Source organism: Lissotriton helveticus, chromosome 5_1 (assembly GCF_964261635.1).
Source record: "Lissotriton helveticus chromosome 5_1, aLisHel1.1, whole genome shotgun sequence".
Classification (NCBI taxonomy): Eukaryota; Metazoa; Chordata; class Amphibia; order Caudata; family Salamandridae; genus Lissotriton; species Lissotriton helveticus.
The window spans coordinates 42892092-42919069 of NC_136065.1; the positions used below are offsets into that span (position 1 = coordinate 42892092).

At 47.9% G+C, this 26978-nt stretch overlaps 1 protein-coding gene across 1 annotated transcript; it reads left to right on the forward strand.

The window, feature by feature from the left end:
- Positions 1–17487: 17487 nt before the first annotated feature.
- Positions 17488–21294, forward strand: LOC144752935 (zinc finger BED domain-containing protein 6-like). Its single transcript, XM_078640751.1, has 2 exons — positions 17488–20950; positions 21227–21294. Exon 1 carries the CDS (start codon positions 17557–17559, stop codon positions 20620–20622), a length of 3066 nt encoding a protein of 1021 aa, XP_078496877.1. The 5' UTR covers positions 17488–17556; the 3' UTR covers positions 20623–20950; positions 21227–21294.
- Positions 21295–26978: the final 5684 nt, after the last annotated feature.

The window sequence follows — 26978 nt, forward strand, 5'->3', positions numbered from 1 at the left end:
GTAATTGCAAGTGAATTATTTAGCTTCAACATAGGTAGATGCTCTGAGGGGTTACTTACTTCAAAGGCACCCAGGGAATTTTCATTTCTGCCTTGTTTCACATAAGGAATTTTGTTTCTTTGCAATTTAATTGGGTAAAAAACACCTGGGAATTTACATTTTGTTTTTTCTGGTATAGGGGCTTATCTATTTCGTGCACCCACAATTGGAAGTTTAACGTACTTTCTTTTTCAGAACTATAAGACTAGGCTTTCGGTCTTCATACCCCAGCCCGGGCGCCTTCAACTGGGTCAGGTAAACAAGACTGGGGTCTTGGTCCGCGTATTCCAGCTCGTGCACCTTAAACTGGGTCAGGTACGGAGCACGGTGTGCTCATAAATATGTCTGCAAGAAGGGGGCATGGGAATGCGAACGTGGGTTTAATGTTCCAAAAAATGATGCGCAGAATGTCTGCAATGGATAAGCGACTGGGGAAGTTTGATAAACTGGATAAGACTGTAGCAGAATTGGGGGCTAAGGTAGATGCGCAGGCTGGGCCATCTGGAAGACCTAAGCGGACGATAGTGCCGCCCAAGCCAAGGGGCGTATTTGTGACACCGCCCAGGCGGACAAAAAATAGGAGGGTGGGGGGTCGGCCACAGAGTCCTGCTCCCAGTGTACCTCCAGCTGCACCTATCCCTCCACCTCAGGTCCCGTTGGGCGTCCCGGCACCGGTGCCCCAGCTGCCAGTGGCAGTGCCAGTCGTGCCGGCCATTCCAGTGGCGGCACCGGTGCCGCCTGTGGCGCCACCGCACGCTCCGGTACCCTTGAGTGCGGTCCCTAATCCTATCCCCGCGTCGGGGCCAATGCCAACAGACCTGGCAGCCCAGGTAGCGGCTGTCCTCCCGTGGTTGGGTGGGGGGGCGCTGCCGGCCAATACGGCCCTCACAGCAGAACAGCAAACATTGGTTGCTCAGATACTGTTGGCTAGTGGTCGGGGCGGCACCCCGCCTGCAACAGTTTCTCCCCAAACAGGTACAACGAACGATGGTGGGACTGCCAAGATCGGCGAAGCGACGCGACCCAGCGACAATGGTAAGGAGAGTGCCCTGCCACTGCTGGGAGAGGGCACAATGCCCTCCAGGGGGGAGTGCTTAGCGCAACATGTGTCACAAAGTGTGAAAGAAATGATATGGGCTGACAAATATGTTAATATTTTTTCATTACTGATAGATAACAGAGAATGGGAGTATGTTAAATCACAGAAGGATATGTTGTTGCCTAGTGAATGGAGAGCAAAATTGTACAAATTTAGGGTGGAAGAAACCATCATCAACTGGGTGAGGGCCTTTGCGGTGTACGGGGCAGTAATTGGTGAACGCTTTCCAGGAATGCAACCGGCTATGAATTGCTATCAGAGTAGAATTACAATGTACCATGAGAACCATGTGGGGGATGTGTGGAAAGAATATGATATAGCTTTCAGAAAGTCTAAGGAATTTGATAAGTCTTTGACATGGGACAAGGTGGATTCTATTTCATGGCATTCGCAATTTGAGAAGGGTCAGGGTGCAAGCACCAGCACTACCGGGAACAAAGGTTATTCCCCCAGGCCGCAACAGCCGTTCCAACAGCCCTTTCGATCAGCGCAGGGTGGGGAGACAGGCCAAAAACAGAGAGTTAATGGAGGTGCGAAGGGGGTATGTTGGGACTTCAACAGACGGACATGCCACAGGGCACCGGGCACTTGTAAGTTCAGGCACGCGTGCAATGTATGCGGGCACCCTTCCCACCCAGAGACGACATGCCGTAATAAAGGCAGTGGAGCGGGAAATAGGGGTAGGAAGAAACCTGAATAGTAAGATCCATCCCGTTATAGCACATTCACCCATTCAGTTGTCAGCTATGATCCCCTGGCTGAATAGGTACCCTAACCACACTTCTGCTAGATTGTTGCAGGAAGGTTTCACACATGGTTTCCGAATTCCTGCTGGGGGTTATGTCGGGACACCACAGTGCAGAAATCAGCTGTCAGTTCTTTCCAATCCCACGCTGGTGGCGACAAAAATAGGAAAAGAGGTGCGTTTAGGTAGAGTAGCGGGACCTTTTCATGTCATCCCCACTCAGAATTTTGTGTGCTCCCCTTTGGGGGTGGTCCCAAAGAAGGAGAAAGGGGAATATAGGCTCATCCACAACTTGTCTGCACCAAAGGGTATATCCTTGAATGATGCTATCGATGAATCAATTTGCAGTGTTAAATATGCGTCCTTCGATCAGGCAGCGGACGTGCTGAGGGGCTTGGGCATGGGAACACTGATGGCTAAATCAGACATCGAGTCAGCCTTTAGACTGCTCCCTGTTCACCGAGAGGACCAGCACCTTCTGGGTTTCTCTTTCGAGGGGAAGTACTACATGGATAAGTGTATGCCCATGGGTTGTTCAATTTCATGTGCATATTTTGAGCAGTTCAGCTCTTTTCTGGAATGGGCCTTAAGACAACGTACGGGTCACCAGTGGGTCATGCACTACCTGGATGATTTTCTTTTCCTGGGTCCGGCGGGTTCACGGGAGTGTGCTTCGGCATTGCAGGAATTTTGCGTGCTCATGCGCTCTTTCGGGGTCCCGTTGGCGCAGGGGAAGACAGTGGGGCCAGTAACACGCCTGGAATTTTTAGGCATTGAGCTGGATTCAGTAGAGGGCTGTTTTAGACTACCAAAGGAAAAGATACAAAGATTCAAGAATACACTAGGACTATGCCTAGAAGCTAAGAAAGTCAATCTAGGAATGTTGCAGCAGACAGTTGGGCAGTTAAATTTTGCATTAAGAGTAATTCCCATGGCACGCCCCTTTTCACGCTCAATTGCACAAGCCATGAGGGGTCTTCGGGAGAAACATCACCGGACACGGCTATCTGCTGAGGTTCGCCAGGATATGCGGATATGGATGGCATTCCTGGAGGACTTCAATGGCAGAGTGCTGTGCGGTGCACCCACGCTGTCCTCAGAGGACATTGGTTTGTGGACAGATGCGGCAGGTAGTGTAGGGTTTGGCGCAATCCTTGGCAGGAAGTGGGTGGCACAGAAGTGGCCCGCCTGGTGGGAGGAGAGCGGGCTGACGGTGAACATTGGTTTCCTCGAGCTCTTCCCAATCTGGGTGGCACTGAAAGTGTGGCCTGAGGATTTGGCCAACCGATCTGTAATCTTCTGGTCAGACAATATGACAGTGGTGGAATGCATCAACCAACAAGCTGCAAGGTGTCCACTCATACTACGCCTGATCAAAGAAATTGTGCTATGTTGCATGACATTGAATGTGCTTTTCAGGGCGAAACATGTCCCGGGGGTGTTAAACAATGCAGCTGATGCCCTTTCTCGCTTTAAGATGCAGGTTTTCAGGGATCACTTGCCGGAGGCAGAGACAACCCCGGCCCACTTCCCGTCGACTCTCTGGCAAATTGGTGCCCCCAACTACATGACCTCGTGGCAGCCAGCCTAGCACCCAAGACAAGGACGGCATACGAAGGGGCGTTCAGGTCTTACTGTCACTTTCTGGGCCAGGGATGGGAGAGTACGTGGACTCTGGAAGCTAGCTTCAATGGGTACATAGGCACCTTACACAGAGAAGGGCGCACGGCGGCAACAGCCAACAGGCACAAGGCGGCTATCTCCTTTTTCGCACGTGCAAAAGGGGTACAGGACCCTACAAACAGCTTCCTAGCACAGAAGGCGTTGAAAGGATGGCGGCGCATGCAGCCCCCTTCCACAGATTCGAGGAAACCAATAGGTTTTGAACGCTTATCAGCAGTTCTCCTCGCTCTACCGGACACATGTAGCTCTACGTCCGAGGTGGGCCTTTTTAAAGCAGCATTCTCTTTAGCTTTTTATGGGGCATTCAGGGTGGGCGAACTTGTGGCGGCCAACAAAGGTGATAGGATAGGCGGCCTTCAGCTGCGTGATATCAGCATAAGGGGCGACACTATGTGGATCATCATCAGGAAATCAAAAACTGATCAGGAAGCTAGGGGCCAAAACTTGGCGTTACATCAGGCAAGGAACAATCCCTGCTGCCCGGTGACACATGTGGAGGAACTGATAGGTCAGCGGGCGCAGGACTGTGGGGGGTAACTGCTAATGCATGGGGATGGGACCCCTTTGACCAGATTTCAGTTTCAGAGGGTACTAGCCATGAGTATGGCAAGGGCTGGTTATAACCACAAAGAGTTTGGGACGCACTCCTTCCGGATAGGGGCAGCCACTGAAGCAACAGCCAGGGGTTTGACCACAACTAGTGTGCAAAGGATTGGGAGATGGTCCTCAAGTAAGCATGGGCGGATCTAGCGGATCTCGCGTATGCGAACTTGCGGATTTACGGATTTGCAATCCGCGAAGATCCGCGAACTCTAGCGGATTTGCGGATTTTCCCGTTTTTTGTGTTGGCGCGCGTTCGCGCCGATTTTGGGACAAGTTCGCAATTGCGAACTTACTTTTCGGCTCGCAACGGCCGCGACTATGTTGTTTCTACGTCTGGTTTATCATCACAGGTTCACAGCACCCTCTGTTTCACCACTGCCACCCTCTGGTACACCCATGCCACCCTCTGGTACATCCTCACTGCCACCCATTAGGTTTATTTATCACTGTAGATTATGGTGGTTGAAAAAAGCAAGCACACCTGCCCTTCTTCAACTGCCATCAATTAATTTGTGTTTCATTAATGTGTCAGTAATTTTGAAAGTTCCAGTCTGGCTGGCACCTGCTTCCTTCCTTATCTGTAATTTGCTTTTTGTTGCAGTGAAATTTTTTTTTCACAGGACCTTTATGGTGTACTTGTAGCTATTCTATGAGCCTGCTGTTTGGGTCATAGCAGGGTCATAGAATAGTTGCAAACTCTGGAGGGGCCCATCAGGAAGCACTACCTTGAATGTTACTAATGTTAAGTTTGAACTTTTGCACCTGCTCATTGCTTTCAGTTTAGCTAAAATCGTTTTTTTCTGCAATTTCGCGCGTTTTTTGGGGCGCGAATCCGTGCGAGATCGATTTCGGAAGCCGCGAATACGTGCGAATACAAAATTGTTTTTTTTGCGACGTGTATGTTCGCGTGATCTTGCGCGTGTTCGCGAGGCGCTTCTAGCTATACGTTTGCCAAGTTACCCTATCGGTCGTACACGGGCGCGGCCATCTTGTTGGTGTGACGTAATTCCGTTTCCGCCCGCTATGTGTAATCTCGCAAAGTGTGCTGCTCGCTAGTACAATTTCGCGCGTACTCGCAAGGAAAATCTCGCGCGAACTTACCCACGCGGTCGTGAACGGGCGCGGCCATCTTGTTTCTCATTCATTGCTATGGTTCTGGGCATGCTTTCTCTATCCTCTCTCAATCTCTGCCATCCTTTGCTTGTTTGAAGTTTTTTTGATCTAATTTTACTTATTATCTATCCCTCTATTTTTCTAGCTCTATATTTTTGTGTTTTCTGCAGCTTTTAGTTACTTTTAAACTACTTTTTTAAACTCTTTTCTTTTCTTCTTCACTATTCTATTTCTTGTTTATCATTTAACTCTATTTCTGCCCAGACCATGGTAAAGGGAGCCGGGAAGCACCCTGAGAAGGGGAAGGGTCCCGCACCCCGTGCCCGGCTCCCGTGCGGGCGTTTAAGGGGGGAGCAAGTGGTCCCGAGGGAGATCTTCAGCGCGGAGGAAGTGGCGGCACTGATCTTCCACGTCCAGCGCCGCCTCCCCAAGACGATCCTGGGAGGCGGCAAGATCGCGACTGGCTATGGCATCCGGGAGCGCCGCAAGCGGTGGGAGAAGGTGTGCCGGGCCATGTACAAGATCTCTGGGGTCCGGCGCACATATAACCAGGCCACCCACCGCTGGACCGATGTCATGGACCGGGAGCGGGACTTGCTGGACGCGCTCGGCGTAGAGGTCCCCGGGCTTGGTGAGTAGTAGTAGTAGTACATTTACTACTCTGTTTTATCCTGCTCTGTTATTTGCAAATCTTTGTTCTTTACCAAGAGCAATAATGCTGCCGATTACATTGAGGTAAATTATATTTCAAAATCTTCTATGCATTTCAGGTGCACTGCTCTCCTTCTCAGTAGCCTTGCTTGCTACTATGCTTCTTTGTTTTGTATGTTGTGTTCAGAAGCATTTCATTGGCCTGAGAAATTATGTATGAGTGTAGTGTAAAGAAAAGAACTGCGTAATGCTAGACAGTAAGGGTCATATTTTCAATTACCGGCGCATCCCTGCAAAGTAGCAGGGATGCGGCAGTAATTGTGTGCCATGCCACCACCACCCATTGGCCCAAAACGTCACAGAAGCCTTACGCATCTGTGCCGTAAAGGCAGCGCATTGCTGGAGTTGCGTGCCAACGATGGCGCAGCTCCAGCAATGCTCTGGGGTACCCTATCTCCCCAATGCTGCATCAAGCCGTATGTCGGCTTCAAGCGCGCAGGGTTTGAGTCATGCATCATTGTCCTAAAAGTGACTGATTGACATCTTGTAGATTTCCCTCAGCCACTTTTAGGATTCGTTCCTGCGCAGGTACGCCCTCCCTTGCGCCGGAACGCCCCCTGATGGCGCAGGGCTTTACAACGTGATGCATCGCCCATATGTGTTTTTTTTTTAATATATACGCCGCACCAACACCATGGCGAGTCTTTTGTTCTGCCGCTGCGTCACAAAAGGCACGCAACAATGGAGGAAAATGAGCCGCAACTTCCGCAAGGGACTTCTAAATCAGCCCCAACAGACTGAAGTCCAGTCCTTCCTTTAGACACATGGCTATAAGAAGAAATAGTGGCGGTGGTGGCGGGTGGATTGATAGTTTGAGTATTCACTGATCTGCAAGCAGGATGGACTTTGTCTGTCACTTCGCGTGCTGCGCACTGCTGCCTGCAGTGCCAGGCCTAGGCAAACCTCTTTAGTAGTCTGTTTATTGAGTTACATAGGAACTTTCTAAGTCAACGTTCCGCAAATCAGGCAATACGAATAACGTAGTATACCACATGAGATAGATCCCGTGGAATAGTGGTCTATCTATTTGCTATTTTTCCAAAATATTTTGTTATTGTTCTTTTGAAATGTTTGATTTGGTTGAAAAATCTCATCCATGTTTTCTGGTTTTTCTTTCTTTCATGTTGTACATCAGCTCCCCCCAAGGGCAAGAGGACACAGGAGGAGGGTGCTGAGGATGCAGGCCAGGATCGGGCAGGCGAGGGCTCCTTTGCTGGCCCCAGTAAGTTTACATTTTAATAAACAGTACCTATTTTTTCCTAGCGTTCCTCATTCGATTTTTTCTAAATCGTCTTTGATCTTCTTGTAGACTGGATATAAATTCTTATCCTGCCTCGAATATGACTCCCTGTGGTATTACTAGACTATTCTTATTAGTCTGTCTGTGTAGCTAACTAAGATTGGACATTTGGCAATTCCATTGGACTCCCATTATATTCAGCAATACCTCTATGCACTGTCTCCTTACTGACTAGATAGTGTGGCAGAGTCATTCAGCTCCCGAAGTCACCGATTAATGATCCCCAATGATCTCTAGATTATCGTACGCAGGACAAGAGAGTAGTACGGAGTCACAGCACAGTCAAGAAGTGTCAGAGGCACTCATGCTTGCAAAAATTCCAAAACCTTTAGCTCATCCACTCTAGTCTAGAGGAACAAAAACCACAGAGTCTATTTAAGTTTAAAAGCTTTATTAAAAGTAAACACATTTATTAAAATCTACTTTGTCATAAAACTATTTAACTGAAAACGGAAAAGTGGTTAGTGCTGACGATTAATTGGACACATTTCTTGTGGTCGAGCCGAGCTCTCACCTTGTTTGAACTTGATCCTGGTCGTGTTCTTAGGAGTCAAGCTTCTGTCTGTTAGGAGAAAAAGTGGTGCGTGTTAAAAATCAAAAGCAAGCATTCATCAGTTGTGCATAAAAGTGCAGCAAGACAACAGCCTTCCCTGGAAAATGGGACATTTTTACTATGGAGTAGACAGTCACAAATTATTACATTGTATTCTGTTTTTTTAACATTTCTCCTAGACCAAATATTATATAGCAGTGAGTGGTGTATTCTAACATTCTTAAATGTACTTTGTAGGTGTAACATCTGGTGACGGGGCCAGCGCGGAGGTGGCTGTGTTGGGCGAGGACTCGGAGGCCTCTGGGGAGGAGGCGATGCAAGAGCCGGCGGACGGTCCTGTGGGGGATCAAACGGTGGTGGCGGAAACAGGTAAGCTATATATTCCTTACTTATTGAGATTGAAGACTGCATAGTGTGCTTTCTGCACGGGTGTATTACAAATCAACCAGGTAGTAGCCTCCTCGAAATGTACTCCGACTTAGCTGTGAAGTTTTTGGTGAGAAGAATCCCAATAAGTTCTTAGACGAACGTGATGGATGGGATGAACGAAAAGCGAAAGAAGGGTGTAAGTAAGTGGGACGCGAACTTGTATGATGGCTGGCAAAGAAGAACGATATGTGTTTGCTTGGCCCCCGAGGTGGCTGGGAAGGAAAGAATATGGTATGGTGCATGGCTGGGTCAATGATGAAGCAAGGATGGGTGGAAGGACAGCAGCCTGGGTGGGTGAAACAGAAACTGTATGTGTGCGTATACTTTGACTGAATGGATGCCTGGAGCATGGTATTCTCTGACTCTTAGATAGCACATGTGTATCTAGAGAGAGTAGATGGTCGCCAGGTGAAGTAAGTGTTACCTTGAAGAGCATGTACCACCGCACCCGCACGTCCGTTCCAGTGCAGGGAAGGCAAGGAAAAGAAATTGTAAATGTGTCCAATACTACCATGAATAGTAGCAGTACTTTGTATTGCGTTTGCAATCACAGCATATATCTGGTTATTACGGTGGACACTCAGTACCTCTCTTAATAACTTTAGTTTACTTGTAGTACGTCATTCATGTGTGGGTGTATCACTGTTCACTCAATATTAAGCAAAGCACCTAAAGTCATCTCATCTGTCATTAAATACGTCCCATGTGAAGTGATAGATAATCAAATTAGTTAGCTTCTTCATTTTCCTTTTCTAGTACTCATTTGCACTGTAGGGTGAAAGGTAAATTAATTAAGCAGTAGCCCTTGTAACAGAGTATTCTCAGTGCCACCCGTAATAGAAAAGTAATAGCTTCACCACCTGCATGTACTGGACCGGTACAGTAACGCAAGTCTGTCTCACTCATCATGGTGTGCAACTTTTTTTCTCGGGTGCAAGTTCACTGTGCTGTCCATGTCATTCTGCCGGCTTGCATAAGATAACGTACCAATTTCCCTAAACAAGAGAGAAGAAGAAGAATAAGACTGGTGTACTGTCATAGTCGACTGTAATGGAAGTCCATAGTGGTCGTAGAATTTGTTCATTAAACTACCACTAATGTTAGAGCAAGGATGCAGAAGTGGGAGGTTACATAGATACTGTCCTCAATAGTTATGTACTGTGCTTTCAATTTGCTACTTGTACTCTGTGACCCAACTTTCGGCTCAATCACTTTGTGTTATTAATAAGGAGCATTGGTTACTGACTATGTCTTTCTTTCTTCATATAGTTGCTCCTTCCAAATCAACAACAAGGAGGGAGCAGGCTAGATTGGCCCGGCAACGGAGGCTGGAGGCCACTGTCGCCGAATATCGGCGGCTGGTGGCCCTGGAGGAGGAGGAGGACACGCAGTCGAGCGGGGCAACAACGACATCCTCGACTGTGACCACTGCATCCTCCTCCGTGACTAAGCCAGCGGGACCGAGCCGGGCTAAGAAAGACGACCGCCACCGCCAAGCAACCGAAATACCAGCTGCCCCCCACAGGAGCTGCAAGGACCGCCAACGCCGCCTACGAGTCCGCATGTCCAACCTGGAGCAGGAGGTCCTGAGGTATAAGAACTTGGTTAAGGGCCTCCGCTCCGAGCTTGCCACCCTCCGCAAGGAGTATGATGCCCATGCCGCATCATGCACCAGCACCAGCACCCTCCAGTAGTGGAGTGTCCCTTGCCCTTTTTTTATAGACTTTTGGGGGGTGGGATTTGGGAGTTGGGATCGTTTTGGGACGTTTCAAAGACAATCGTTGGGGTTAGGGTGGGTGAGGGAGATTATTTTGTTAGGGCTAAATAAATATATTTTTAAACTTTATCTGACCATACCTGTTTTTTACTGCTTTTCAGTCTGGTGGGTGGGGGGCGGGGGTGTAACAGTAACTTTGTTTTCCTGAACAGTCGTAGGACTTTAGTAGTACAACCGTCAATCTCTTGTCTACTCCGAAATAATACTCCATTATACTACCTTCCACCAAACGCTTATCTTACCTGTAATTTGTGTTAGAAATTAGGGCTAGGCCCAGGGCTGGCTCCAGGTGAAATGGGGATTAACGTTGTCAATCCTGGGCGGGTGACATTTCCTCATTGCGGTGGTACTAGTGGTGTGACACAGTGGCAGTTGCATGCCTATGGAAAAAAAGAAAACGAAACCTTGTTTGTCCTCCTTACTGTAGCATTACAACGGTTACGGTACGATCGAGAAAATAGCAGGTGACAGTACACTAGAACAGTGCCATAATGTAGCCTAACAAATGGTAAAGTATTTGCTTGCAAGTATAACTAGTACTTGCGTTGAATTTATTTGACATTGGCTACTACTACTAGAAGATATAGTACTGAAGCTGAGTAAGTCTAGAAGATATCCTCGTATTCCTTCACCAGCCTGTTGCTATGACCTTATCCTCCCCAGCAAGTGTGTGGAATTATTGATGTCATTTTAGTCAGACATCAAGCAAAACAACACAGCCCGGGGGAAGAGGGTTAGGGTTTGTAAAATGGATGGGAATGGGGGTTTCTTTTTGGGTAGGTTTTGTTGAGAGAAGAAAAAAAAAGCAGAGCATGGACAAACAATAATTGAAGATACAGACAATCTTTGGTTACAAACTAAAGGTAAGCACATGCAGTCACACTCATAGAATAAAAGACAACAATGGATACTGTATCTGTTTTGCGTATGTTGTTGGAGTTGTCCTGTTGAATTTGGTAAGTAAGTTGCATGCAGCAAACAATTCCTCTTATTGGCGGCACTCCTCCATTCCAGCTGACGCTTCGTCCATCAATGTGGTGACCACTGACAGAAGACACCCTGTCCACTGCCTGCCTGGCGGATGTTGACTGAAACCCGGCCTGTAATTATTGAACGGAAAACAGGAAGTGCTATTACAATACCACTGATAAATAAATAAAAGGTATGTACGCTGTGTGGTTCAAAAAGTGACACTTTGATTTCCCTAATAGACAGTACAATATTTTTGAAATTGCGTGCTCTGTCTGAGTCACCTTTTTAAGGATCAATAAGTATGGCCAAAATATTATAGCGGATCTTTCCCCTCAAGGTAGGTGTACTACTGTGTTTTAGAACAAAATTTGACCTTCCCAGCAATGCTCCCACCAAGACCCTTACTAAAGCCAGTCGCAAAAATGTAGAAGAACCCCAATCATATCTCCAAAAACGATGCCTAGCAGAAAAATGGTTACAAAACGTACTTTGAAAGTAACAGTAGGCCCAAATACAGACCGTGGATTGTATTCAAACCACTTGCAAGCAAGCAAAAGTATCCATAGCCAGCATCGCTCCAACAGTGCTCTACAACAACAGAACTGCGTTGCAATAGAACCCCCCGAAACACATGCAATCCTGCTGCTAGGGCTAACCCTAACGAACCCTAACTTACAAAACGTGCCAAAACTGGTGTTTCCTTATGGATTTTGTCCAACAAACTTCTAGCCGGTATTAGACCTTCCCAGGAATGCCCCAGGCAAGACCCGCCAACCCACCCGCAAAAAACCACCCGACACAACACCCCCAAACAGCGAAAAAGCTAAATCTCATACTTACAATGTCTCTCGGCCTTCGGTCCAAACGCGGCGCTGTGCAGCTAGGTCATCATCATCAGCAATCATCATAACTCCTGTTTTCCACCACAGATTTCCTGAAAAGCAAATGCAATCAAGATTAGACTGTCGCAGCAGTGCTTCGACAGAGACCCCGGCCGCAACCCACCCACAAACAGCAGGAAGCCCCCCAAAACGCTACATTGAGCAAGATGTCAGAAGAAATAGCAAAAAAAAGGCTGTTCCTTATGGATTTTGTCCAAAACACTTCTATCCGGTATTAGACCTTCCCAGGAATGCCCCAGGCAAGACCCGCCAACCCACCCGCAAAAAAACACCCGACAACACCCCCAAACAGCGAAAAAGCTAAATCTCATACTTACAATGTCTCTCGGCCTTCGGTCCAAACGCGGCGCTGTGCAGCTAGGTCATCATCATCATCAATCATCATAACTCCTGTTTTCCACCACGGATTTCCTGAAAAGCAAATGCAATCAAGATTAGACTGTCGCAGCAGTGCTTCGACAGAGACCCCGGCCGCAACCCACCCACGAACAGCAGGAAGCCCCCCAAAACGCTACATTGAGCAAGATGTCAGAAGAAATAGCAAAAAAAAGGCTGTTCCTTATGGATTTTGTCCAAAACACTTCTATCCGGTATTAGACCTTCCCAGGAATGCCCCAGGCAAGACCCGCCAACCCACCCGCAAAAAACGACCCGACAACACCCCCAAACAGCGAAAAAGCTAAATCTCATACTTACAATATCTCTCGGCCTTCGTTCCAAATGCGGCGCTGTTCAGCTAGGTCATCATCATCAATCATCATAACTCCTGTTTTCCACCACGGATTTCCTGAAAAGCAAATGCAATCAAGATTAGACTGTCGCAGCAGTGCTTCGACAGACACCAAAAATTACCCACAAACACCCGGAACCCCGCCAAAGAGCACCTCAAAGGCAAGCAAGTCAGCAAAAACGGCAAGAAATTTCCACCTCATATTTGGTCCAAAACACTTTTGTCCATTATTAGAGCTTCACAGCAATGGGCCCAAATCCGTCAACTCACCCGCAAAGAAGTACAACACCCCCACAAGTGCTGAGTCTTTCTTCATTGGGCGTAATCCAGCACTCTGCTTGGAGGGAAATCGCAGTCTGGAGGAGGAGGATAGAGGAGCATGTTCTTCAGAACTTGTGAACCTGAGGAATGTAGACTGCGGCACCTTCAAATCAATAAGCAAACAAGTGAAGACAGTTCTGATGATGGTCTTGTTTTTGGGATTAGGTGATTAAAGTTTGAATGAAATTAACTGTGCAAAACAAAGAAAGAGAGACACAAAGCACACAGGAATAAAAGTGAATAAGGACGAAAAAGAAAGTTCTTGATTGATTGTCTCATTTTCAGGGCTCGGTGTCAGGGAATAAGAACAAGATTTCGTCATCATACTCTGCGAATTCAGGCTGGATGAGGTCAGTGCCACCGAACAGAGAAAAAATCCCCTCATCTACGTTGCTGTCCTCCTCGTCTTCATGCAGCGTGCTTTCTCGTACTTTGTAATCTGGTGGTATGAGGTGCTGATTCATCTTGATCATTGTCAGCCGCTCCACATTTTTGGGCGAGAGGCGGCTCCGTTTGGGAGTTACAATGCCACCAGCAGCACTGAAAACACGTTCAGAAGACACACTTGCGAGTGGGCAAGACAAATAGTTTATAGCCAGGTTGAAGAGCTGTGGCCACAATTGTTTTTTGCCATGCCAATACTGCAATGGCTCATCATTAAGGAAGACCTCTGTTGAGTCATTCAGATAGTCCTGCACCATCGACTCAAGGTCATCAACTGTTCCTCCACTTTGCTTACTTTTTGCTGTGCCTGTGACATTTTTTCGAGAACCATACCCCATCAAACTTAGCCAATCCTCCTCCGCAGCCACTGTTAGTGTTGTCATTGTGTGTGGTGCAGATGATCCAGTTGCCGGTGTCTTTAACGGCTGAGAGGTCACTTGTGCCCCAGCCACAGGTGCAGAAGTGGATTCTTGTGACTGCGGATGGCCTGCTGATGCTGATGCTGATGTACTGGCTTCTCCTTCAATAACCTGCCGTTCTTTTTCAAACCTCTTGGCTGACCAGGCTAACCAATGTTTGTACTTTTGAACATCTGCATCAGCAAAAGGAAAGAATGCTTCGCCTGCCAGCGCCTTTTTGTAGCGTGGATCCAGAATAGTAGCACAAATGTAATGCTGATCTGACTTGATGTTTTGAAGACGTTCATCACCACGTAGGCGATCTAATAATTTCTCAGACAAAATGAAATGTTTTTTTTTTTCATCTTTTTCAAACTCAGAAGACACCGCCATCAGTTGGTGCTCCAGCATGCACAACAATGGGATAGCTTTTCCCAAATTACAGTCCTCCTGGCTGACTGCACGCGTGAAGAACTCAAAAGGATGAAGCATGTCTGTCAGGCTTTTAACTATGTCCCATTGCGCCGCACTCATCCGCAGGTCCTCCTTCTGAGATGTAGCCTCTGTGAAGAAATAGTGATCGAGTACCGTATACTGCTCATACAGACGCTCAAGCATGTAGAAGGTTGAGTTCCAACGTGTTGCCACCTCCTGGATGAGTGCTTTCACTGGCATTCTACGTTGAAGTAGCAGTCTCCGCAGATGCTTCCGGGCCTTAAAAGAATGGCTGAAATGGTTGCACATTTTGCGGCAGGTGGCCATTACCTCGAACGCTGGACTCTGTTTATCACTCAAGAATTTTTGAACTACCAGGTTGATACAGTGCGCCAAACACGGCACTCTAACATGGTCACCCATGAACATGGCCTTAACTACATTGGCGCCATTATCCGTGGAAACATAACCAATCTTGCGTTTTAGGGGGGATAGCATTGTCAAGACCTTTTTGTTAAACTCTTCCAAAAGGTTTTCTGCTGTGTGACTTTTCTCCAAGCCAAACATGGCTAGTGTTGCATGTTTCCGAGCAGCTTTGAAAACTTGGTCCGGGTCAACACCTGCGTTTAGCTTTGCTTTAACACCTGAAAAAGAGACCCAGTGTGCAGTGATGCACATGTAATCATCGCCTGGGCCACTGGTCCACATGTCTGTTGTCAGATGTATTGTGTGAACAGCACTCTTCTGCAAAGCTGCCCCAATCGCCTGCAGCACATCTTCATGTAGTGCTGGAACCGCAACTCTGGCAAAATAGAACCGGCTCGGAACCTTCCATTTAGGGCAGAGCGTTGCCACTAATTCAAGAAAACCTACCGCTTCTACAAAAGAAAAAGGTAGAAGGTCCACAGCTAGCATTTTAGCCAGCTTAGTGTTATACAGACGCGTCAGTGGGTGGTTGCGTTCATATGGCACGTCTGAAGTAAGCATGGGCGTAAAATCCGTTACGCTCGCGGATTTTTCGTATTTTCGGAGAATCCGCAATCCGCGAACTCTCGCGGATGCGGCGAGAATACGCAAAATCCGCGCGAAGCGGATTTTTTGTTTGTGTTCGCACTGCTCGCGCTGCTCGCGGTCCGCGGCGCGGGCAGGAACAATCTCGCACTAGCGAAAGTACAAAAATTACTTAGTAAAGGAAGTGGCCCAGTCTCCAACTTCCTGTTCCTGTCCAGCAAGCTCCTCCCATAGGGGTGGGGTGAAGGAAGTGCCCCAGTCTCCAACTTCCTGTTCCTGTCCAGCAAGCTCCTCCATTTCCTGGCCACTTTGATTTCGATCTTGACTGGGAAGGATTACTTTTTGTGGTTGCTGCTGGATATTTGGATTTGAGGCCTTTTGGATTACTTTTGGATTCGAATTTTGAGTTCACAAAGAAGTAAGTCGATGTTGTTTGTTTGTGGTGATTTTTGTGTGTGTTGTTTTTTTTCGACTTTTTTGGGGGGAAAATCTGCAAGTTCGCGAGCTGAGGATGTGTTTTTGCTTGTGTTCGCACTGCTCGTGTCCCGCGCAGCAACAATCTCGCACTCGCGAAATTGTAAAAATTACAATTCTGCTGCACATGAATTGAAAACCACCAGGCTTATTTATGGGTGCATGGATGATACAACTGTTTTGTTGAAATTATTTTTGTTAACATGATTCTGGCCAGGGCATGGATGACATTGGATTGTGCTGATTTTTGTGTGTTTTAGGACTTTTTGGGGTGGTGTTGGGGGCTTGCTATGGGGGTGGGGGCCATTTTATTGTCTGGTCCCGTGTGGGTGGGGGTCTAGGGGCCATTTGTAAGTTGTGTGCTTTGTGCCATAGGCCTGCACCCACTGTGCTCTGATGTCATCCATTATGCCCAGGGGGGCCCAGAATCGGTCTGTTCGCGGATTTTGTGGGTTTTTGCCACGTTCGCGCCGTGAAGCAACAATCTCGCACTCGCGAAATTGTAAAAAATGCAATTTTGCACCGGAAAACCACCAGCAGGCAGCATAAGCCTTCTGAAAATGGATGGATGGCATTGGATTGTGGTGATTTGATTTGTGTTGTGTGTTTTCACTTTTTGGAGTAGGGGTTGGGTGCTGGCTATGTTGGTGGTGGCCATTTTGAGGCATGGTCCTGGCCATGTGGATGGGGGGGTCAAGCGGCCATTTTGAAGGCAGGCAGTGAGCTTTGAGACATAGGTGTGCCTTGCTTTCACCCATTGTGCCCAGGCGGAGTCAGGGGTACATGAAAGCACAACCCTCTGTGTGTGTGCTCTCTTGGATCAATGTTAAATTCCTGTTTCCCAAAAATTTAGCAAATCCTAATTTTGAAAATTCCATATTGTGTGGTGTGCACGTGTGTATTCATAAATGCCTACTTGCTAACTGTTTATTCAAGCGCTACATATGCAACATTTATATTTACTGATGTTCCTCTGTCTTCGTTTGCGTTTAGGTGCACAAAACTACGCATCATCATCGTTGAGCATCAGTGCCAGGAAGAAGTGCTGCTGCGGCCTGTTGTTCCGACATCTGAAGAAGATGGCTCCAAAAAGAGGTGCCCGTAGGTCCTCTTCCAAGAAAGATGTCTCTACTAAGGAGAAGAAGAAGCAAGTGGCACCACTTACCAAGGCGACTGGTTGCTCAACCAAGACATTTTTTGGGCAACAACAACCAAAAAAACAAAGGCCCACCATGAGTGCTGCACAGGTAGCCTGTTTAGTTGTTGAATCACCAACGACCAGTGATGTTGGATCATCGCAAGAAAGTAGCAGCACGCCATCAACACAGGTTTTAACTCATCTCACAAGTACTATTCAACAACCAAAGCCGCAACAACAACTGCATGGGCTACTAGTACAAGCAGAAGTACATGCGCAAGGAGCTGTCCGAGAAGGAGCTGTCCGAGAAGGAGCTGTCCGAGAAGGAGCTGTCCGAGAAGGAGCTGTCCGAGAAGGAGAAGGCCGAGAAGGAGCTGTCCGAGAAGGAGCTGTCCGAGAAGGAGCTGTCCGAGAAGGAGAAGGCCGAGAAGGAGAAGGCCGAGAAGGAGAAGGCCGAGAAGGAGAAGGCCGAGAAGGAGAAGGCCGAGAAGGAGAAGGCCGAGAAAGAGAAGGCCGAGAAGGAGAAGGCCGAGAAGGAGCTGTCCGAGAAGGAGAAGGCCGAGAAGGAGCTGTCCGAGAAGGAGAAGGCCGAGAAGGAGAAGGCCGAGAAGGAGAGGTCCATGGAGACTTGCAAGTAGAGGTCAGTGAAGATGGCCATGGAGCGGTGCAAGTGCCCACAATGGTTGTTCTTCCAGAAGTAGGGGCACAGGAGGAAATTGACTTTGGAGCCGGGGTATCATGTCAGGAAGACGAAGCCACTCCTCCTGATGATTCATTTTCTCCCAGCTCCCCAGCAAGGAAAAGATCAAGGAGGGTGTGTAGAAGTTCCTCTTCAAGCCCCGCTCCATCAGATGATGATCTGGATCTGGATTGGCAACCATCTCCGACGTCTGAGAGGGAGGCACACCATGAGCTGCGAATGGTATCAAATCTTAAAAGGAAGGGCCCCGGAAAGCTCATACTTATGGATCCGAACGTCGGACTTGATGAAGTGGTGCATTCTGATGTTGTTGAAGAGGATGACAGCAATGACCTAGTCATCACACATGTCAGTCCAGCCACACCGGCCATGCAGCAGACAGACATTTACACCCTATCCCGACGTCATGCTGAGCGTGACCCTGGCGACGTGCCACTGGTAGCACCACCAACGCAGTCAAGTAGTACCACAAGTTCAACAAAACCTACAGCTCCCATATTTTCTCCCCGGAGGGGGACTCCATCCAGCTCGACTCCCTCAAGTAAGGTTGCTGCAATAATTGCACAACCCAGTAGATGTCTGCAAGGCTCATCCACCACTGCTTCATCTGGCATTGGCAGCAGTATCACCTCGTGCGGCAAAACCAGAAGTTTCCAGTCCCCAGTTTGGAACTTTTTTAGTGTCCATGAAAAATATGATAACATAGCCGTTTGTTGCATTTGTAAGACTAGCGTTAGCCGTGGTAAGACTGGTACCAACTATGGAACCGGAGGCCAGATAGGTCATCTTGAAAGAAAGCACGCTGTCGAATGGTTTCCGCACCTAGCAAACGTCAAGGGAAAGCGATCCCAAAGGGCAAGTGGCCAAAATATACCCATAGTAGGTGTTTCATCTGAAGATGATGGGGAGGTAGAAGAAGCGTCAGACATGTGTCCGGTTGCACCCAGTACCCCTTGCAGCACCACACCCTCCGTAACACATAGCAGGCACACTGAGAGTCTGGGAGACACACCAATGCGGAAAATGTCAACACTGATCAGAAGTGGGTCGAAGAAGGCATCAGCATCATCCCGTAAATTTGTCCAGCGCACCATTTCAGCCATGTTCTCCTCAGATGCGCAATTTCAACGCAACCACCCAACTGTACGCCTCTATAACACTAAGCTGGCAAAAATGCTAGCGGTGGACCTTCTCCCTTTTTCGTTTGTCGAAGGTGTGGGTTTCCTTGAACTCGTGGCAACATTGGCCCCTAAATGGAAGGTTCCTAGCCGGTACTATTTTGCCAGGGTTGCTGTTCCAGCACTACACAAAGAGGTGCTTGAGTTGGTGGGGGCAGCTTTGCAGAAGAGTGCTGTTCACACTATACACCTGACAACAGACATGTGGACCAGTTGCGCAGCCACTGATTACATGTGCATCACTGCACACTGGGTCTCTTTTTCAGGGGTTATTAAACAGATAAATGCAGGTGGTGACTTGGTCGAGATTTTTAAGGGTGCTCGTAAACATGCAACATTAGCCATGTTTGGCATGGAGAAAAGTCATACTGCAGTCAACATTTTGGCTGACTTTAACAAAAAGGTCTTGCAATGGCTGCGCCCAAGACATTGCAAGGTTGGTTATGTTTCTACAGATAATGGCAGCAATGTAGTTAGGGCCATGGCGGACGGTTTCTATTTCAGAGTGCCGTGTTTGGCGCACTGTATCAACCTTGTTGTGCAAAATTTTTTGAAAAAAGAACTTGCAGTCGACAAAACACTGACCATCTGCAGAAGAATATGCACACATTTCAACCATTCTTTTAAGGCCCGGAAGGAGCTGAGGCGCAAGCAAAATGAACGTAGAATGCCAGTGAAAGCACTTATCCAGGAGGTGGCAACACGTTGGAACTCAACCTTCTACATGCTTGAGCGTCTGCATGAGCTGTTTCCAGTAGTCAATGAGTATTTCTACAACCTGGGTGGTGATACGACAGGAATGATACTAGCGGTGGAGCAATGGCAGCTAGTTAAAAGCCTGACAGACATGCTTCGGCCTTTTGAGGTCTTCACGCGTGACGTGAGCAGGGAGGACTGTTCTTTGAGCAAAGCTATCCCACTGTTGCTGAAGCTCGAGCACCAAGTCAAGGTGGTGTCTTCACAATTAAAGGACGTTGGAAAGAACGAAGCACATGAGTTGGCGCAGAGATTATTACAACGCCTAGTTAGCAATGAACGGCTTGTAAATATCAAGAAACAACAGCACTACATTTGTGCTACTATTCTGGATCCACGTTACAAAAAGCCATTGTTTGGCAAAGTAATAATTCCTTTTGAAACATCGGATGTTACAGAGTACAAAGGTTGGCTAGCTCAGTCAGCCATTCGTTTTGAAATAGAACGGAAGGAAACTGTAGGAGAAGACAGTACTACTAGTGAATCAGCAGGCGATCAGGCGTCCCAAAAAAGCACTTCACCATCTGTGCCTGTGGCAGAAGTGAGTGATTTTTCCTCTGAGCCGTTAACCACACCAGCAACCGTATCATCTCCACCAGGCGCATGCGATATGTCTGAAGCGAGTTGGCTAACTCAGCTAGGGTTTCCTGGTCCTAGAAAGGACACAGAAGTGCAAAGTACAGGAATCCGGGAGGACATTCTTTCAATGGTGCAGGCCTATCTGGATGACTCAACAGAGGTCAATATTACTGAGGACCCATTGGCGTATTGGCATGGGAAAAGAAAAATATGGCGAGAGCTCACCAACCTGGCTATCAATTACTTGTCTTGCCCACTCGCAAGCGTGTCTTCAGAACGTGTTTTTAGTTCTGCTGGTGGCATTGTGACTTCCAAAAGGTCCCGCCTCTTGCCCGCAAATGTGGAGCGGCTCACCTTGATAAAGATGAACCAGCACTTCATACCACCAGATTACAGAGTACGAGAATGCACGCAGGAAGAAGAGGACACCGCCCTACCCGAGGAAAGTTCTCCTCAGTTACCAGAAGTAACCCCGACTGATGAGTTAGCAGAGTATGAGGACGAGTTCTGCTTCCCTGACAGCGAGTTCTGAAAATGACTCAATCATTCATTAATTGTAAATAGTCCTCCTTATTCACTTTTATTCCTGTGTGTCTGCCTTTCTTTAGCAAGTGCTTCATCACATTCCCAACAAAACTGTAATCAACCAATAAAACAACAAGCCCATCAACAGAACTATCTTGATTTTGATGCCGCAGCATTCCTCAGGTTCACAACAGTTAGTTGACAAGAACTCAGTCCTGGTCGTCTATCCTGAGTCCTCCTCCTCCAGACTCACCCTATCCATTACCCATAATGCTGATGCCTGGATTCTGCACAATGAAGAAATGAAGGAGCCAGCCCTCAAACACAAATTACAGGTAAGATAAGCTTTTGGATGGGAGGTAGTATAATGGAGTATTCGGAGAGGCGAGAGAGTGACAGTGGTACTAGCAGCAAAGTCCTAGGGCTCTTGAATTAACAAAGTCTGTGACAGGCATTTACTTAGGAAAACATTTGGCCTATTGCACGTGAACGTGTAGGCGTTATATTGCTCGCTTGCCTGTCTCAGGGGTGCTGTCTCTGGGGCTTCTAGGTTTTAGGGTTGTGTCAGCACCGCTACCACATTTCTAATGTTGATTGCTTTTGTTTTGCAGAAAATCCACGCCGGGAAACTCCAGTTGTGGCCCTGCTGCAGAACGCGTTAGGACTCTGTGAATTCCAGGTGGAGCCAGCCCTCAAACACAAATTACAGGTAAGATAAGCTTTTGGATGGGAGGTAGTATAATGGAGTATTCGGAGAGGCGAGAGAGTGACAGTGGTACTAGCAGCAAAGTCCTAGGGCTCTTGAATTAACAAACTCTGTGACAGGCATTTACTTAGGAAAACATTTGGCCTATTGCACGTGAACCAACACGATGACAGTGTTCAGTTAAATGAAATTACTGCAAAACCACCACCCACCCAGCTCAAAAGTATGCTCAGATAAAGTTTGAAAAAGTATATTTATATCCCTAACAAAATAATCTCCCGCAAGACCCTCCCTAACCCCAACAAATAGTCCTCAAAAGTCCCCAAAAAACCCAACTCCCAATTCCCACCCCCCAAAAGTCTCAAAAAAAGGGGCAAGGGACACTCTAGGGATGCAAGCTGGTAAGTTTGGCCTCCAGGGCATCATGCTTTAGGGCCAGGGCATCATATTTTTCTTGGAGGATGGCTTGCTCTAGGCGGAGGCCCTCCACCACATTTTGAAATTTGTGCCATTTCTGGACCTCCGCCTCTAGGTCTGACACTCTGTGGAGTGCACGGCGCAAGCGACCTTTAACAGTGCTGCGAGGTGCAGCTTTTGCTGCTCGGCGGTGGCGTCTTCCGGCACGGCTCTGGTTCGCTGGAGCACTGTGCTTACCGGCAGAACGTGGGGTAACAGAGGAGGATGTAGACGATGTTAAGTTGGATGCACTGGAGTGCGTGTCATCCCCCTCGAGTTCCACCAGTCGCCGATATTCCGCAACAGTTGCTTCCAGCCTCCGTTGCTGGGCCAGTACAGCCAGCATACTCCTCGTTGGTTTGGAGGTTTTAGTATTGCCAACTATATGAAGAAAGAAAGACATAATCTGTAAGCAATGCTCTTTAGGAATATGATTAACACAAAATGATTCAGCAGGAAGTTGTGTCACAGTACAACTAGCAACTAGCCAGGGCAGTACAAAACTATTCAGGCCAGTATCATGGGCGTCCGCAGGGAGGGGCGCTTGAATCACCATTTCCCTTCCCACAACTCTCTTGTATCCTTGGTTTGGTGCTCTTTCATATGAAAGAGATGTGGCAGAAGTGAGTGATTTTTCCTCTGAGCCGTTAACCACACCAGCAACCGTATCATCTGCACCAGGCCCAGGCGATATGTCTGTTTCCCTCCCTCTCTCTCTCTCTCTCTCTCTCTCTCTCTCTCTGTCTCCCTCTTTCTGTCTCCCTTTGTCTCCCTCTACCTCGCTGTCTCTCTCTCTCTGTCTCCCTCCCTCACCCTCCCTCTGGCTCCCTCTCTCTCTCTCTCTCCTTCTGTCTTCCTCTCTCTCTGTCTCTGCCTCTATCTGTCTTTCGGTCCCAGCCTGCTGTAATTACCATATTGTAATTTGTCACTGGGCCACCACTGGATACACATCATATCCTATCTAAGAGTCAGATAGTACCATGATCCAGCTTACCTGTACTCGCCACCGCCACTGTCTCCTTCCTCACAGTCTGTACTTCTTCTTGGTCCGACTCCTCTAGCGCCGCCTCCTCCCCAGATTGACCCTCGGACTCCGAGTCAATGATGACCACATCCGAGCTGGCCCCGCCACCAGATGTTCCACCTACAAAGTAGATTTAAGAATGTTAGATTACACCACTCCACTAGTATTTGGTCTATGAATGAAAAAATGTGAAAACAACTGAAAAAGTAATTGACTGTCTACTCTAGTCTAAAGTAAATGTCCCTCCTTCCAGGGAAAGCTGTTGTCTTGCTTAATTTTTTTGTCACAATTGTTGAATGCTTGCTTAATTTTAACACACATTATTTTTCTCTGAACAGACAGAAACTGGACTTCTAAGGACAAGAGGAACATCAACTTGAAACCAGGTGAAAGCTCGGCTCGACCACAAGAAATTTCTACCAATCCAGTACTCATCAACTCTGCACCAAGCACTTTTCCATTTCCAACTAACTTTATTTTAATATATGTGTTTACTTAAACTTTTAATAAAGCTTTTAAACTTGAATTGACTCTGTAGTTTTTCCTCCAGAGAGTCCAGACTAGAGTGACTGAGCGAAAAGTTTTGCAATTTTTGGAAGGAGGAATCTGTGCTGCTGACACTACCAGGTTTATTTATACAGTGTGCCAAACACGCCACTCTGAAATATTATTACTCTGGTCTTTGGTGTCCATAGTTCGGTTTGTGGAGAAGTGTCCCTGCAACAGTAGTATTATGGATTTTGCTCCTATCTAAACACTATTTCGAAACAATTAAATTAGGAATGCTTGGACAACAATAGGTCCTCTATATTTAAATGAAAACTTACTGGGGCCAGCAAAGGAGCACTCGCCGCCCTGGCCTGCATCCTCCTCCTTTGGAGCCACTGCTGCATCCTCCTTTTCCGCCCGCTTGCCCCTGGGCGGACCTGACGTACAACATGAAAGAAATAACAGAAAACATTGATGATTGCTGCTTGCCGATGTCCTTGTCAACCAAATCAAACATTTAGAAAGAACAAGAACCTACTATTTCAGCCAAAAAGAGGGCTACAATGGAAGGACTGCACCTGAGCCTCTACTCTAGGGGCAGATTTACAAGCCCCTTGCAGCTCTTCTGCTCCATTCTTGCGTCAATTTTGTGACGCAGCGCCACAAGAGAGGCGCCATGGTCTGGCGTATATTAACAACGTGACGCATATGGGAGATGCATCCCATTCTAAAACCCTGCGCCATTAGGGAGCATTCCATCGCAAGGGATGGCGTTCCTGCGCAGGAACGCATGCTAAAAGTGGCTATGGGGAATATATAAAATTTCAATCAGTCATTTAGGACAATGATGCGTCACTGAAACCCTGCGCCTGCATGAAGCAGACTTACGGCTTGACGCAGCATTGCTGGAGCTGCGCCATCGTTGCAACGCAACTCCATCAAAGAGCCGCCTTTACGGCACCGATGCGTAACGCTTCGGTGACGTTGTGGGACCATGGTGTGCCGCATTGTAAATACGGCGCACCATGGGTGGTGCTGCCGTGCCACACACTTTGCAGGGATGCGCAGGTAATTGCTAATCTGACACTTACGGGCATACTTACGAGTTCTGAGCTGGACACCTCCAGATGTGCACCAGAACAAATACGTAACGCAAAACTAACCTTGCGTCACGGCAGATGCGCCGCTATTACAATGCGGCAAACCCTGGCGCAAGGGTAGGCAGATGCGTAACGCATCTCGTGACGAAATAGGGGAGCATCTCTAGAGTCGCTTCGTGGGCGCAATGCAACTATAGCAGTGCTCAGGGCTGCCCAATACTCTACATACCGCATCAGTCCTTACGCCTGCTTCAAGCAAGCAGGCATAAAGAATTGACATAGCAGCGTCGCGGAAGTGCCTGCGCTAAATCTTGTAGATTTTACGCAGGCACTTTTGCGAGGCACACATCTGCCTGACCGGCACCACCCACCCCCCACTCCCCCCCTGCGTGGGAACGCACCCATTGAGGCGCAGGCCCAGGCATTCACGTGGCGCATCTCCTTAGATGCATCACGTTGTACATGACTCGCAGGGATGCGCCACGTTTACGTCGCTGTGCGTCAGGTAAGGCAGTGTAAACGTGGAACAAGGGGCTTGTAAATCTGCCCCTTTGTGTCTAGCATTACGCAGTTCTGTAAAATACACTCATACTCAGCCCAATTAAATGAACACAAAATAGATAACAAATAAGCAGTGGCACCGGCACAGAGAAGGAGAACAGTGCACCTGAAATGCACAGAAGATTTTGAAATATTAATGAAAAAATTGCTACTACTACTCACCAAGACCGGGGACCTCCACTCCCAGCACGTCTAGCAGGTCATGCTCTCGGTCAAGGATGTCGGTCCAGCGGTGGGTGACCTGATTGTAGGTGCGCTGGACCCCCGTGATCTTAAAAAGGGCCCGGCACACCTGCCCCCACCGCTTCCGTCGCTCCTGGCTGTTGGTGTAACCAGCAGCAATCCTGCCGCCTGCCGCGATGGTCCTGGGGAGACGGCGCTGCACGTAAAAAACAAGTGCGCCCACCTCCTCAGGGCTGAAAATCTCCCGGGGCACCACCATTTCCGCCCTCAATCGACCACACGGGAGCCGGGCACGGGCTGCGGTGCCCGTCTTGGGCAGCTTGACTGCTGTCTTCACCATGTTCTGGGCAGGTAAGGAGATAAAATGAAAAAGAATAAGAGTAGAGAAGAAGGAAAGTAAAAGTTTAAAAAAGTAGTTCAAAAGTAAACAAAAATAGCCTAAAACACAAAAATATAGATCTAGAAAAATACAGGGATAGAAAATAAGTTAAATAGATCAAAAAAATAGTAAAACAAGCAAAGGATGGCAGAGATATAGAGAGGATAGAAACACCATACCCAGACACATAGGAATGAATGAAAAACAAGATGGCGGCCCGATCACGTGCGCGTAAGTAAGTTCGCACGCGATTTCTCTCGCGAACTCGTGCGAACTTGTATTCGCAAGGCGCGAGTCGGGCGAGATTACACTTAGCGGGCGGAAACGGAAATACGTCACGCAAACAAAATGGCGGCGCCCATACTCAACCTTGAGGTAACTCGCACGAGTTCGCGGCCTCCACGGGCCAGTTCGCACTACGACGCGCCCCGCGAATAGGGCGAAATTACCGAAAAACGAGTTTTGCAAAAGCAAAACGAACGAGCAGGTGCAAAAGTTCGAGCTCATCATTTGTAACCATTTACCTGTAGTGCTTCCTGAAGGGGCCCTCCAGAATCCGGTTGCCTACTTGCAACTATTGTGTGACCCTGCTCTGACAGTCACAGAATAGTTACAAGTATGCCATTGCATCCTGTTAAAAAAAATTATTTACTTTGCATTTGCAACAAAAAGGAAAGGGAGCAGACAAGCAGGTGCCAGCCTTCATTAATGTCAGTTGGGGCAGGGCAGGTGTTGTTGTTTGCAAAACTTAAGGCACTTAGCAGGTGTTTGTTCACTCAGTGGTCAATCAGAGGGTGTTGTGATGACACTGAGGGTGGCATGGGTGTGCCAGCCAGAGGGTGGCATGGGTGAACCAGAGTGCCAGTGTTGACAGAGGATGGCAGTGCTTTGCTTTGCCCCAATAATGTACACTGGTGAACTAGAGGGTGATGTGATGACACAGAGGGTGACATGGGTGAGCCAGAGGGTGGCATGGGTGACCAAAGAGAGTGCCAGTGGTGACAGAGGGTGGCAGTGATGAAGAAAGCTTAGCAAACAGGCTGGGCACGTAGAAACAACAAGTTCGCTAAACTGGCGACCCGACAAGTAAGTTCGCAATTTGCGAAATAGTACAAAACCCTCGCGAACTTGCAGAAACCCGTGCGAACATACACACCCCCAAAAAATCCGCTAATCCGCGAGAATTCGCGGATTTCGCGTATTTTCGCAATCCGCGAATACGCAAATCCGCAAATTCGCGGATTGCGAATCCGCAAAATCCGCCCATGCTTAGTCTGAAGTAAGCATTGTTCTAATGTTGCCCTGGACCAAGCATTTACGGGCTGATAATGACTTTGTTGACCCAATTTTGCTCGCTGGTGAACTTTTGTGCGTTGGTGTCTCACTCGCTCCAACACTCTTAGTGTGCCTCACATTGGGTGTGCTGCTGACAGGGGTACTGGGTGTAAGGGAAGTCTTTGACACG

Bases quoted from the DNA above. Each gene is read 5' to 3' on its own strand.
- LOC144752935 (XM_078640751.1), top strand. From the start codon at position 17,557: ATGGTTGTTCTTCCAGAAGTAGGGGCACAGGAGGAAATTGACTTTGGA.